General features: G+C 43.7%; 2 protein-coding genes across 10 annotated transcripts in view; one reads left to right on the top strand and one right to left on the bottom strand.

The window, feature by feature from the left end:
• RAD52 (RAD52 homolog, DNA repair protein) overlaps nucleotides 1–14,848 on the top strand; it is a 40,373-nt gene that overhangs the window by 5,766 nt on the left and 19,759 nt on the right. The window contains exons 2-12 of the mRNA XM_051784980.1: nucleotides 545–633; nucleotides 1,939–2,040; nucleotides 2,624–2,717; nucleotides 4,291–4,358; nucleotides 4,611–4,729; nucleotides 4,820–4,895; nucleotides 6,754–6,950; nucleotides 7,153–7,295; nucleotides 7,879–7,956; nucleotides 8,476–8,709; nucleotides 8,981–9,444. Coding sequence (XP_051640940.1) covers nucleotides 547–633; nucleotides 1,939–2,040; nucleotides 2,624–2,717; nucleotides 4,291–4,358; nucleotides 4,611–4,729; nucleotides 4,820–4,895; nucleotides 6,754–6,950; nucleotides 7,153–7,295; nucleotides 7,879–7,956; nucleotides 8,476–8,709; nucleotides 8,981–9,039 — 1,257 coding nt within the window. The 5' untranslated portion in view covers nucleotides 545–546 and the 3' untranslated portion in view covers nucleotides 9,040–9,444. The remainder of the gene's footprint in view (nucleotides 1–544; nucleotides 634–1,938; nucleotides 2,041–2,623; nucleotides 2,718–4,290; nucleotides 4,359–4,610; nucleotides 4,730–4,819; nucleotides 4,896–6,753; nucleotides 6,951–7,152; nucleotides 7,296–7,878; nucleotides 7,957–8,475; nucleotides 8,710–8,980; nucleotides 9,445–14,848) is intronic.
• WNK1 (WNK lysine deficient protein kinase 1) overlaps nucleotides 11,788–14,848 on the bottom strand; it is a 102,360-nt gene continuing 99,299 nt past the window's right edge. For all 9 annotated transcript variants that reach the window (XM_051784883.1, XM_051784874.1, XM_051784876.1 and 6 more), the window contains one exon: nucleotides 11,788–14,694. In XM_051784883.1, coding sequence (XP_051640843.1) covers nucleotides 14,380–14,694 — 315 coding nt within the window. In that variant the 3' untranslated portion in view covers nucleotides 11,788–14,379. The remainder of the gene's footprint in view (nucleotides 14,695–14,848) is intronic.

Genomic DNA, 14,848 nt, shown 5'->3' with positions numbered 1-14,848 from the left:
CTCCAGCTATCTTGTATGTGTATTAATTTTTCCTATATTTGTAATGCTTTCAAAAGTCTGAGTGCTGGGCTACCAGTTGTACAAATGACATTTCTGCAAATACAATTGCAAAGATTGTCTCTGTGGGTTATTCAGAAGAGCTGCTGCATTTCCTTGGCACAGCTGGGAATCCCAGGGACCAGGGATCTCCCAGGGACCACTGCTCCAGCAGGGTGGAGTGCAGTGCTGGGAAGTGTTGGATACTGGCTTGGAAAAGGGTGCCATCTACTGAATTATTGGCACCACTTCTTACAGTTCTTACAGGTTCTGTGTGGTTTTCAGCTCTGCACAGCTTATGTGGTACCATGATAACACAAGACAGTCTGATTGATTGCAGTCAAAGCAATAATCTAAAATAAAGACTGACAAGTCAGGGTATAGCCAAGTAAGGTTTTAAAAAGTTACCTCTGCTTTTTTATCAGAGCCTAAGTATTAATAGATATTGAAAGTCATCCAAGAAGTGCTGAAGAATCTGAGAGGGAATTCTATTTTCTCTTACCTTTAGGGATGCCTGAAAGCCAGGGGAAAGATGGCAAAAGCTCCAGCAGCAGCAACAGTTCCAGCACTGGCAGTTCAGGTGCTTCCTTCGGACAGGTCAGTCCCCTTTGCCCAGGAGGGAAATAGAAATTTTATGCTCACACTTCTGGAAATCTGCCCTGCACGTTCATTCATTTTAAACTTGGACACAGTAAGGTTGGAATTGTGCTACATCTAATTGTATATTACATTTTTCATCCATGATGGTCTTGGCATGCCTCGAGTTGTAATATATTGCTGTGGATTCTTCTCTGAAGGTTTTTAAATCTCAAAAGTGGGTCTTGTTTTATTCTCCCTTATTCCCAGATGGCCTGGATCATACTTGCACACATTCTCAGTAGTGGTTCAGAAAAGCCAACTACTTTCAGCTATTAAAAAATTATTTAAAAAAATTGCTAAATAATTCAGAAAAAAGAAAATCATATCTGGGCTTAACAGAGCTTTTGGTGGTGAATTCTATTCTCCATGATAGGCATTTATATGTAGTTCCTGAATATGGCACAGGCATGTGCATCCTCCCTTTTTCCATATGCTTTTTGGTTACAGGCTTGCATTCTGGAGACAGAAGAAGACAAAGTTATTCCTTTAAATTTAAATGGAACCAAATACAAATCAGAGGGGTTTGCCAGGGGTTGGAATTTATGACACACACACTGTGATCTGCTGAATTGTTAGAGTAGCCAATACATTCATACACAGTACTTACAATTTAGGTGGTAAAACCTCTGTTCTGTCCCACATCAGAGCAGAGCAACACAAGCTTTTTAGTGCTCAAATCCTTACACATACATTTAGGCTTTGCTACGGTTTTTAAATTGCATTTCTACTAGGACAAGCCTAAAGTTACAACACCTTAGGCTTCTGGTGATGCTGGTGTTCTCTAAAGATACCAGTGATGTTGGAGTCATCCAGAGGGATTTTCCCAAGAGGGAAAATTGCTGAACACTCCTCAAGAAATTCCTATTTTGACTGGTTTCCTGAGTTTATATCCTCCCTGCCCTGATGGCATATGGTGCTAGAGTAACATTAATCTTTGCTTTTGTTGGAGTTTTTAAATACACTTTTCTTGTTGGTCACAGAGATATTAGGTTTTGGTTTTGAGAGGTAAAACAGAAGCTTATATGTGTGTTTGTGGCAAGCTTGACTAGGATTATTAATCAAAAATAGTTGCTACAGCTCAATAATTGTATACATCAAGAGGGGAAAAAAACCCCAAACAATCTAATGCAGTACATAACATGAGGCATTTCCTTGTCTGTTCTAAGCTGATTCTAAAAATGGATCATACACCTCTTGGAAGGACTGGGATAAAGAAATGATATTAGGAGAGTAAGATTTGTCTTACCTTATTTTTGTCAACAGTATCACTACACAGCCAGTGAATACCAGGCCATCCAGCACGCTCTTCGGCAGAGGCTGGGTCCAGATTACATCAGCAGTCGCCAGGCTGGAGGAGGACAGAAGGTAGGAGCACACATGCACAGATGTTTCTACTCCATTTTTTTCCCCCTAGGGTTTAAAAAGTTACAGTATTCCTTATTTTTTTTGAAGGTAATTTCCTGCTAGTAGTTTAATATGCAGATGTGAATGCAAAGTCAGCATGGCATAAATTTTAACTTTTATTGAGCCACAGATCCCTTTTACACTTAAAAAAAAGACTTAATTTTTCAGTGCTTCATCCTTTACAAGGGAATGTTTATCTGCTTGTGCAACACTGAGATGTTTTCCTTATTTTTTCCCAGAACTGGACTATATAAAGCATTATATAACACTGGCTATGTTTTACCATCTTTAGTCTCCTGTAGCTCTGCCTTCCATTAAGTCATATTTGTTGTTATATTAACCTGCATCACAGTTGCTGGAAGAGAGTGAACCTAAAGCTGCACCATCATCCTTTTATTCACATTACCTGAACCTTGAACTTAGCCAGGTTTCCTCAGTGTGAGGTGATGAGTGTAATCCCTCTTTAAAATAAAGATGTGTAGAGATGTGTGCACAGGTCCCTGTGTTTATATGCATATTTATGTGTTTATGCTTTTCTTTTCAGGTCTGTTACATTGAGGGTCACAAGGTCATCAGTCTGGCCAACGAGATGTTTGGCTTCAATGGCTGGGCTCATTCAGTCACTCAGCAGAACGTTGGTGAGTGTCTCCTGAGGGCAAAGAAATCTTCCCTCCCCCTTGTTTCACTGTGAAGGAAAAGTCTCTCAGATAAGGGCCAGGATATCTGTCCTAGAAGTTGGTCACTCCAAACAACCTGGAGAGAGGCATGTACAATTTCCAGGTGCTTTAACAGTTAGTAAAAATTATAGAAATTGAATAATTTCTCTAATTTCTCTAATAATGGAGCTTCTGTTTTCTTTTTACATGTCACAGTCATTACTCTGAGGGTGTTTATGATTATTCTTGAGGTATTCTAATCAGGTCTCTGATCTCTATGGGAACACTCAGTCAAGAGTAATTACAATTAAACTATTTAACACCCAGCAGCCCTGAGCCAGCTTTCATACTCACCTGTAATTTTTATACTCTAACCAGATCATATTCTCAGTTAATATTCCCCTAATCTTTAGGGACCCATCTTTTTCCGCAGACTCCTCTTCTAGCTAATACCTAGTACTGAGATTTTTATAATAGAAAGCTTTAGAAAAAATTTTCACTATAATTTGGTGTTCAGGTGATCTTAAAGCTTCAGCCTCTTCCATCTCAATAGCTGAAATAGTACCTACCAGAGAAGTGTTGTTCTTGTTTGCAGATCTGCTGTGCTTATGCTAAAGACTCGTTGTGGAAGTAGGTCAAAGTAGCTCCTTAAAAGTACTTTCTTTCTCCTCCCCACCTTCAGAAATCTTTTCTTAACTCAGGCTGCTAGATTCTAGAAATAGAATAACTTACTTCATTGCTTTCCATCTATTCTGCACCACTTTTTCTCCTCTTTTTAGTCAAGAAAGGACTGACATCCTTCAAACTCCTCCCTTTTTCAAATAATGCCATAAGAAGTCATTCCTTAGAGATTCAGAGGATTCTGTTATGTTTTAAATTCCTGGGTAGAAAAAGGGGGCTTGCACCTTCAGCAGGATCACAAAACAATGAAACAAATAGACCAGATGAGTACAGAAGGGCTCTTGCACCCCAGAACGGAGTTACTTGAACTCCAAATTTCATTTCAGACATGTGTCCTGTTTCTATTAGACTTGCAAGACTGAGTGCTCTATGTGTATTAGTTAGCATTGCTTTTGGTGTGAAGTAAGGTACTTTAGAGATTATGACTGAGAGTTGTATTGCAACCTCTTCAGCTCTTCAGGCATTCTGTACTGGATAAAACATTTATGCAAACTTTTACAAACTAGAAACTTCTGGTACATAATAGGAAAGGAATTACATGTATAGACTACAGTTTCTTTTCCATTGTTGTTTTTATAAATTAACCCTTAAAATCTCTCCTTTCAGATGAAAAAATTGTTATTCTTTGAACATTTAGGATACATATATGAATTATTAGTAACATTTGCAACTCTTTCTTCTTTCATATGTCAGCATTCTCAAGCTACAGTTAATATTTTGTAAGTCATGCTCCATTTTACAGAAGATGATACAGTATCTTAGGAACATTCAGCAAGTATGCTACAGGTTTATGAATGTCCTTAAAGGACAAAAAAACTAAATGTGGACCAGAAGCCTTTTGTATTATTTAGGATGTTGCTTTTCCCTCCCCCAGACTTTGTTGACCTCAACAATGGCAGGTTCTATGTGGGTGTCTGTGCTTTTGTCAAAGTTCAGCTTAAGGTAAGTGGATTTTTTTGTTTGCTCTGTTTGTAGTTGAGCAATTTGAAGCTGGGAATGAAAGATCTTGCATAGGTCAGACTGTGGCCCTGGAGTACTGTGCTGCAGCAGGAAATCTAGTGCTGTCCAAAACATGGACATTGCTATAAAACAACCAGCTAAGAGCAAGTAATCAGGCTTAGGAAAGCACAACACCTAACAACAAGTGCTGTATGTGTAGAATTTCCCTTCTACTTACTTAAAATTTTACTGCAGGATGGGTCATACCATGAAGATGTGGGATATGGAGTCAGCGAAGGCCTGAAGTCCAAGGCCTTATCCTTGGAAAAGGCAAGAAAGGAGGCAGTAACAGATGGACTGAAGAGGGCACTCAAGTAAGTGAAGATCAGCACTGGCACATTTTCAGAAGTTATGTGAGAATGAAGTGTTATTTTTCAGTCACAGTGAGCTCTCTTGTTTCTCAGGTGCTTTGGGAATGCTCTTGGGAACTGCATCCTAGACAAGGACTACCTACGAGCCGTGAATAAGCTGCCACGTCAGGTACAGAACACGGGCTGTTAGAGCAGGGACTGCAGAACATCCACTGTTCCTGGTCCTTCATGTTGTAAAGTTCATAAATAGTGATATCAGTGCATCTCATTCTTGAATGTTACCAGCCTGGAGACCAATAGACTTTGTAACAAACAGTTCACACAAACCAGCAGGCAGAGCTTTTCCCTGACATTTCACCACAACTACTCCAAATTTTGACTCTTTGCAGCAGACAAGTTTGCTGTGGCAAAGAAAGTATCTGGCTCAAAAATCTCATGTGACATTTATGGCCATGTTGTCTAAATCTCTCTGTTCAATGCCAGTAATCCATGCCTTAACCAAACTGGCTCCTTCCCAAAAGAACACTGCAGACTATTAGATGCCTCTGTGATAGAAAGGGTGAACTAAACTGTTTAGACTGGACCCACAACAACTTTCAGCTGTTGCCAGTCATTTCAAGGTTTTACCACAGAACAGCAAAACAGGTAACACTGTTTTATTTTGGTTTGTGAGGAGTATACAAATGGCCCTGCAAATGTCCTCTGCCTCGCTTCAAATTGTGCTGATAGCTGAGTTTTGCAACTGAATTATGAGAGCAGGATGTACTGGCCTTGGCTATTGGAGGATGAGGAATAATATTAGGAAGAACTACACTCTTATTTATTTGTGTTAAATACTTGATATGATACTACTGGCAAACTGGCTCTTCCATGTATGAAAGAATTAGCATGTACAACTGATGTATACTCGAACACTTGAACTATGGTTCTTATCCTTCACAAACAATAAGAAACCACATTACATCTTGCTTTGCTTTTTGGACTCCTTATGTTTCAGTTTGCAAGGAAAAAGCTGCAGTTACTTTACCCTCTGTGAAACACTATGTCAGTGAACCTGAGGTAACCAGCACCATGGAGAAATGCCTCTTTGGAGATCTTTGGTCCAGAGGGACATACAATAAATTGTGATGTCCATCTTCACCAGTGACAACCATTCTGTAACCCCTTTATTGTCTGCTCTGATGTGACATAACAGCCTTCAAAGTATCCGAGTTGTCCTGGCTGTTCCTGAGGTGGCAGCTCAGTGACCAACATGGATCTTGCCAGCTCTATCTGGGGGCAGGAGGCTTCTAGGGGGTGACCTACCTTGTGGACTGAGGAAAAACAAAGCCTTTTACAGCTGCTGATCCATGGAGTTTCATACTAAAGTTTCCTTCAGTCACACTAAGATTTGCCAAACCCCACCAGATGCCCAGAGATATAAGGTGATTCTCTCTAGCTAAAGGCTGTAGGAGCAGATCCAAAGTGACACCTCACCAAGTAAAGGCGGCCCAAATCTCTGCTTTGCCGTTGCCAGGGTCACTGTCTGTTAGAGGCACTGCCACAAATTTGTAAAATCACAGAGCCAGAACATCCCATCTTTAATAAACAAGAAGGGTGTAGCTTCCTCAGAGGCCTCGTGGTTGCAGAACTGAGTCAAGGTTTGCTGTGCCCTTTCACACAAGTGTGCAAACAGAACTGGTAGAACTGACAGGCTCGGCAACAGCCTCGTGGGTCTCTCTGAGAAGCTGTAAAATGCTGCATCGATCACCTGCACCTGTTCTTGTTTGCAGAGCACAGTGTGGGGAGACAGGGGCTATCTGCCCTGAAGCACCGAGGGATTAGACTAACAAAAAGGCACATGAATTCGGTGATTAACTAACTGAATTACTGTGTACTGAAAAAGCATTTCAGCTTTTTAACTCACTGGTCGACTTGGAGCAAACAAAATAGATTTTTAACAGCCTGTATGGAAACAGCCTGTGCTTATTTCATTAATTGGATAATGGAAATTTCTGAACATTTTCTCTTTTTTCCTCCTTTTTTAGGTACCCCCTGAGTTAAATTTGGTCACAGCTAAAATACAGGACTATGAGCCTGAAATAGAGAAAGCGAGGTACACCAGCTATTTGGAAAGGCAGAACACAGCAGGGAGACAGCACTCTGAGGTGGCACCTCACTGTGAGCCTGGTCAGACTGAGGCTGCTGTAGTGACAGTAGATCAGAAACAGCCAAATGGTCCCAGGTGAGACTGCTGTTATACATGTATTTTATAAAGTATATTAGAAGTTACCGTACCTTTTAAAACACATGGACAGCCCAATACCAAAGATGCCTTAAAACACTAGTTCAGTGGATTTTCTTTACTGTTATTTCTTAATGAATTTTTTCTTCATAAAATGTAATTGCTGAAATCCTGTTTGTCCTTGTGCTTGCTGGGGGGGAAGGGACAGGAACACAGACTCCTTGGCTATGGAGTGTGATGCCACTTACCAGCGGAAATTGCGGCAGAAGCAGCTACAGCAACAGTTCCGGGAACAGATGGAGAAAAAGCATCAGGTTCCAGCAGTTACTCCCAACAGCAAACAGGGTAATAAGACATGGCATTAAAAACTGGCAGTTCCCACGATAGCTGCTGGCAGGCACACCTTACCCTCAGTACAGGAGCCTGACCAGCTTCAGGTGCTTTTGTGCTGAGACATCAACACACCTTTGAGGCCAAAGGAAGGAGAATTATCCTCCTTTCCCCCCCTCTATGTTCTTAAAGTGGCAGGAATATCAGCTCTAAGCCAAGCATCATTAAAACTGCAATTTTCCAGCCAGCCTAAAGCTATTGTCAGCACCATTAACCTGCTGCACCCGAGCTGAGGCTGCAGGCAAATATTAACCATTGATATGTTGCCTTTTACTCATGGGGAATTCTGGAACCTGGAGGTGGGGGGAGCAGGCTAAAAGAACCATGTTAAAGTAGCACACTTGCTCTTGTCAGACAGCATCAGGTACAGAATCTTACTGTTTTACATCCTGCTACTAAGTCATAACTAGCTCTAGGAAAAAAGAGGATACCTGGTGCAGCTGCTGGTTATCATTTCGGACTCGTGCTCTGTTAAGAAGGAGCAAAGGGTTCTTCTGTATTTCTGATATTAATCTCTTCTTGTGTTACCTCCTTCCAGCAACATCTGATCCTCCCATAAAGCACAGCACTCCAGCAGTACAACAGGAACTAGCAATAGAAGAGGAGTTCTTTGCAGGTCAGCCAAAAATTGATAAGTGTTAAATCATTAGTATTTAAATCAGCTCTTCAAAATACAATGTAAAGGTAAAAGTTCTGAAGAATTGGAATAACAGAAGTGTAAGTGTGAGTCTAATCTTAACAATACAAACTTGGCTTAAGTGGCAGGGAGATGATGTCCATCACTATGAGGGGTTTTCCACTTAGGCTCCTGAGTAGAGTTGTTATATTTATTTGGTAAACACTTTTCTTGAGGTGACATTGCACAGAAACAGATCTTTGCAGGTGGGGTGGGTGTCGTTTCCTAGTATAACTTTGGCTGTTTGTGTCACACTTACACCATGGTGCCTGGACATTGCTTAAGTCCACAGCTCAAGGGGCAGGACCATTCCCTGCTGTGCACTGCCATTAAAAATGCTTTATAGGTTAAATTTTATAGCAGCCACCGCTTGTAGGAAAAGAGTGTGCTGATCATGGAGTTACTGTCATTCCTGTAGTACAACACTACCGTCGTGGATCACCTTCTCATTCATTCCAGATGATCCTGAACTCTGGGACATTTCCTTGGAGAGCACTGATCTTAAGGTAACAGGTCCCCAGGTGGCAGACCCATCATCAGCTGGACACCAGACACCTAAAACAGCCCACGGACCTCACCCGACGAGGACCCGTAACCGGACACCTCACAGAACGAACCACCACAAAGCCTCTGCCAGACTCGCACAACTGCAGCCACCTGCTACACTCAGGAGCAACAGCAGTGCCAGCCCAGGTAGGTGCTGCCAAAAATGACTTGAGTTCTGTCCTAACAATGGCTCTTGGCTTTGAAAGCAGTGCTGTTAGATTAGTGGAGTGGGAGAAACATTCCTCTTTTCTTGGACCTGGCTGCAGGGGCTGTGACAGTGGGCTCGGAGAACTGTCTGGTTTTTTCCATCCCACTGTCCTATCAAGGAAAAATTAGACAAAGAGTTGAGGAGTGCTTTTAGGAGCGAAAAAAAAAGCATTAAGAAGCTTCCATCTCTCACTCTCTCCCTGTTTGGCAGGGTGCAGCCCCCTCAGGAGAAGTCAGAGCTTGAAGAAAAGGAGACTGGAACCTACATAAGGCACCCAGTGGTATCCGTACCTCCATCACAGGACCGCAGTTGGCTTTTCAAATTATGTCAAATGGACTTTGCTGCATATTATGGTGAAGCAACAGAGAAGAGTTTCGTACAGCCAGCAAGAACTTCATGTACTTTTAGGTTATTGCATATTTCAGATGCCTTTTCTATAAACAAGCAATCATTTGTGCTTCTGCAGCACTGGTGGACGGTACGTGTAATTTGCCTGAAACAGGAACAGAATGAATTGTTAAAAATGAGATGCAATTAATAGCTTCTCTCTCTCTCTCCCTCAGTGCTATAGTTCAGCACGGAGGAAAGAGATTTTTAGTGAAATGGGGAGCAGGTGGGTTATGGTCAGAGGACAGAACATCTGAGCTGTGGCTGCCCATCTGGCGAGGCTGAGGGTGTGATGCTGTGGCAGCATCTGAGGTGCAGCCCAGCCTTTTCCCTGTGGCTGCAGAAACAGGGTCAGAGCCCATCATTCTTCCTCAGCCTATTCCTCAGCCATCCCAGGCAGCAGCAGCAGCACCTCCACTTCCAGCCCTGCCTGTGGCACAGGGCAGGAGCACACCAGGACTGCTGCCAGCACTGTGTGGCATCACAGACAGTGTTTGCTCGGATCCTTTGTGAAACGAATGGGAGCTGCACTTCTGTTTTTAAATAAGCTTTCGACCCTTCTCAATACAGAAATAAACATGAAATTTGCAAAGCAAACCATGCTGGGAGCTGTTTGTGTCTCTGTGCCCTTCCAGCCTTTACAACTCACTCCCTGTTTGACAGCCTCAAAGGAGTTAACACGTTCCAAATGGAAGCTAAAGAGGAACCACCGCGTCTGCACAGCCTCACGTTTGCTTTAGGATGGGCAAACAGAAAACCTCACAGGGTTTAAAGGTTAGAGCAAAGCCAACAGCTGTTCCTTCTAGTAAGAAGGTCAAAGGAAGAATTTTTAAGTACTATTGGAATAATACTCCTGTATCCATTTGGAGCAGCTCCATGCTGTAAAGGGAGGAGTTCTGCTGGGCTGAACTATCTGTTCTCTTCCTCTATAGTGAAGTGGTTCAGCTGTAGCTCCACCACCAAATCAGGGTTCAGGCACCTGTGCTGGCAGCACTGCTCCTGGCAGGGTGGTTCCACCTTCCCCAGGAGGGAAGCCTGGTACTGCAATTCCCACCTGCAGTGCTGGAAGTAAAGAGGATGATACTGTGTGACTGGAATTCACAGCTGGACCAGGAAAATTTACATAAACCCTGGGATTAGTCCAACCCTGACATCAACGTCAGGCTTGAAACAGGACCCTATTCCTGTGCTTTGCCATCACTGCTCTGTCTAAATGTAAACATATTTGAAACATCCAGCATTTATTCCTATTCCTCCCACAGTGCCTTTACCACTTAATCAGTCCTTTCCCCTTAAATATCCTCTACTGTCCACTTACCTCCTCAACAGGACAAGGAACAGCACAGAAAGACAGGACAAGCTGTAATTAATGGTAATAGATTATATCTAAAAACAAGTTGCACATTTCACCATGCTCATTTCTTGCCAATTCAGTGCTGCCTTCGGAACAGCTCAGGGAAGAAACACATTCCACATGTTTGAGTCATGCACTCGCTGTTGAAACCATATACCTGCTAGGAAGGAAGGCAACGTGCAGACATTCAGAATTACTGAATTCAAAGCTGCTCCACACTTTTACAACGAAAAACATTCAAAAGTCTCATATAAACGTAACTGCCTCAGCTTTCTTGACTCTGGAAACAGTGCCAGTGTAGCTGTGCCTCCTCTAGGAGAGATCATCACAAGGAGCCTCTCAGGATTGGTCCTTTTGAAAAGGGCAGGAAAACTTATACTTGGAGCTTTTTTTCCCTTTGAGGCCTTGCACAGCATGAGTCATAACAGAAGCTGCTCTTAAAATGGAAAGAAATGCAGCAGCAATTAGTGTTTAGAAATACCAAATTCCTGCAAGTCTATAGTTGAGAATGACCCTGTGAAGCATTTCCACAAATCTAAGGATTGAATTCCTGTTACAGACCTCAACGAGTTCCTTCTCCCCAGCCCCACAGGTGCACATCCCTGCTCCTGTCCACCCCAGAGCAGAGGGCAGGGGAGCCAACAGAGGGAGAGTCCCCAGGAAGGGCGCTCCCCCCTCCCTTGCAGCGCTCCCCACTCTTGCTTCACTGCAAAAACCAAGCACAGGACCTCACCAGCGACGCTCCCTCCACCTGTGCTTCTGACAGGGGAGCCACCAAGTTCTTGTCTGTCAGAGCTGAGTGTGTTTGGCAAGTCTGTGACATTCTCAGCCATAAAGGCAGTCCCACAGCTGATCCATTATCCTGCACAGCTTCTCCCTCCCACTCCCTCAGGCTGCTCCTCTCCTAAAGATCCATTCTACAAATTATTCCTTGTAGTACCTTGCTTTGGAGTGTCCTATTAAAGGCCAAAGGCTCATGACTGGTCACTGCTTTTGAGAAGTAAAGGGTCTCACTAAATTGGGTTTCTTGTACTTTCCTGTGATAAACTGACAAATTGGGTAACAGTTCCATCGCTGCAGGAAGAGGATGGAAGGGCTGGAACCTGCTTTTCAACAAGAAATCCCGCAGCTCAACAAAAGCAGGTTTGGTTTATTTGAGTGGCTTCATTCAACAGTCTGCAAAGGTGACAGACCAGAGCACAGGGCGCAGTCGTACGAGAAGCGCAGTGCCTGGGTTCAGTGCAAAACATACGACTAACTACGGCCAGGGAAGCCCCAAGTTTCAATTCATTTTATTTTTTTTTATTTTTATTTTTTACAGTGTACATTGTTAAATAATGTAAAGAAAACGCTTGTAATTCAGAAACAGATTTTATGTGGAAAAAGATACTCAAAGTGTAATATTAAACAAAATAATTTAACAGTTCAGTAGCATTAGTTTATTCCTCTAGACTTCAGTTATTCATCCACAGGAGGAGAGGGAGGGAGGGGAAAAAAAAAAAAGAAAATCAATGGTAAATAAAACCAGTTCTTGCATAACGTTAAGTGAGAAAACGACCTCAAAACTTATTAGATCAAATTTAAATAACCACGTGCTGCATCCAGCTGACCAGTTCCAATGCCATGAATATTCCCCTTGTCTCATTACTGCCTCAGGTTTGTCACCGCTCCCGTTTCCACTGGCCATGCCCAAGAGACTCCTCTGCATCTATCCCTGCAGATGGAGGAGCAGGCGTTCCTGTTCTGCCTCAGCCACAGGGACCCTGCCCTCCCCCCTTCCAACACACCCCTTGAGCCTCCTCTCTCTCTCTCCCTGCAGCTCCAGCCTGCACCTGCTGCACAGAACCAACCGGCCTCAGGGCCCAGAGCGGCTCCTCTCCAGCCTGGCCCTGCTGCCAAAACTGCTGTAAAACAAGTGACAGGAATGGAACGGACCTCGCACACTTCTTTGTAAAAGTGAGAACATCCACAGACACAAAAACTCCCTAATAAGGCTCCGGGGGAGGAGGAACAGTGCTCCTAGAAAACAATGTGGGCAAGTAACATCCCTGGTGGTGCACCAGCTTCCAGGATACTGGTGAGCTGCTCCCAAGCACTGGGAAGCAGAACTCTCATCCTTCACAGCTTTTTGCAGCACTACATAAATACTGGCTGGTATTATTTTGACTTTGAAGAGGAAACCAGTATTTCTTAAATATATAAAGGGAGAATGACCAAAGCAGAAGATACAGTATAGGTACTAAGAGGTGACAGATAGTGACAGTCCTGGTACCAGCTTGAAATTTGTTAAGAGTGAACAAAATTGTAAATCCTCCAAGACAGACAGAGGAAACTTCTTGATGCCGGCTGTTTCAAGTACATCCATTGCCGGCAATGGACGTTGCACCAGGACAGTCTGTTCCTGGCTTAAATGAATTTTACAAAAAAAAAAAAAAAAAAAAAAAAAAAAAAAAAAAAAAAAAAAAAAGAAAGAAAAAAAAAGGTAAGAAAGCAATCCCAGCAGACAAGCCCAACGAGCAACGGCACCTCTCCCTCAATCCACATCCTGACCAAACATCTTTACCACTTCGCAGGTGGAGTCAAACTGCATCTTAAGTTGGGCCTTTCCCAAAGATACACGTTCTCCCCATCCTCTCTCCGCTTCTGATCCAGACCTCCTGCCTCCACAGACAATATTGGTTAGTCTCGTTTTAGCTTCACCCGCAACCCTCCGTCTCTCCCCCACCTGGCCCCTGTCACACCAGCAACTTCAGATCTGCCCGCCTGGACAAGCTTCCCCGACACACAGAACGTTGTTCCAACCCGCGGCCTCAATGACTTCCCCCTCCACACACCTACTCCGAGCGGCACCGGGGCCTGGAGCGTCCCGGGCGCTGGGTACAAACAAAGCCACCCCTCACTGAACATGCCCTCTGCCCACCTGGGGTCTGCTGGGAAGACGACGCTAAACTGCAGAAGCAATAGAAGTCCAAGGCACTAAAATATCCAGCAAGCATACTGGGAGAACAGACAAGTATTCAAGTACATTAATTTATACAATTTTACATTCACATTTATTTATCTAATACAATGAAAATACAAAGGAAAAAGTTAAAGTGTCTCCAATAAGTATAAGGATATAGCTAGCTTTTTTTCCCATTTTTTCTTTTTAACTTTTTAACCCTCTATATTCCACTCATTTTTAAACTACTGTTGTCCAACAACATTTATATATCACAGTGTTTCCACATCAAAACTGATGGTAAGTACATGTCCGCAGGGAACTTTTAAATTTTTTTTTTTAACAATTTAAATTGCTCTAATGCTGCAGTCAAAGCTGTTAATATCTTACTTAAAGCAGTAATGACCTATCAAGCACGGGCTGCACTGCAAGTCCATTTGTGTGCCCCATCTTTTCAGAGCCAGATATGATTGACCGGGGAGAGGGAGAGGAGGGGAATTTGGACAGCTTTTTTCCTGATCTTGGTTCTTCAGGGAGAGGCGAGAAGCATGCTAAAGCCTCATGCTAGGGTTCAGCTCTCCCACCTCAACACATGTGGATTCAGCTTCAAACCAGAGAAAAAATTTACAGCAAGACTGTATTAACTGACCCCATGACTCCTCTTCACAGCTCTTGTTCCACACAAGAGCGGGACCCCCTCGGTGAAAAGCACTGTCCCATCACAAGGATGCTGATCATCCTCCTCCCCCTTCCAAGTGTGTGGGGAAACCCCCTTTACAGAGAGTTGACAGCAATGGTTGGAAAAGATAAATTCATTCCCAGTCTGGCAAGCTACCAGTTCATTGCAGCACTAGTAGTTGATACAGGGCCCCATTTCCCTCCCCACGTCCTGTCCCGAGGTCTCGCCAGCGTGGTCTCCGAGCAGGGCTAAGTGGTCCGCAGGTTGGAGCCGGGAGGGTTGCTGACCGACTTCTGCAAACTGCTGATGTTGAAGCTTTGCAAAGAGGCGGCACCTACGGGCTGGAACTGGCCAAGCGGTGGTTGTGCTGGACCGCCCGCCCCGCTCCATGGAGCGGGGAAAGACGCTGCTGGATAACCGTACGGCTGCGGGGGGCATATAGGCTTTGTGAAGGGACCTAAAGAGGTAGCTGATGCTGCAGGGATGGGCGTAGCACCCAGGGAAGATGTCATAGAGATACAGAGCTGACCTGGTGCCGAGAATTTTCTTGCCATTCCAGGGGCCTGAAAGAAAACCCAACCACCAAGAAAAGTTACGTAACCGTGCTTAAAAACCACCAGTCCACCCCTCGGTCCACAGGCCTTTCCCAGTGAGTGTTTACAAGGACAAGCCACGGTCCCCTCCTCTTCACTTACCCCCTTCCCTTCCAGAGCAGGA

Source organism: Manacus candei, unplaced genomic scaffold, assembly GCF_025592945.1.
Source record: "Manacus candei isolate 608988 ecotype Guabito, Panama unplaced genomic scaffold, ASM2559294v1 h1tg000018l, whole genome shotgun sequence".
Classification (NCBI taxonomy): Eukaryota; Metazoa; Chordata; class Aves; order Passeriformes; family Pipridae; genus Manacus; species Manacus candei.
This window is presented reverse-complemented; position numbering and strand designations above follow the sequence as displayed.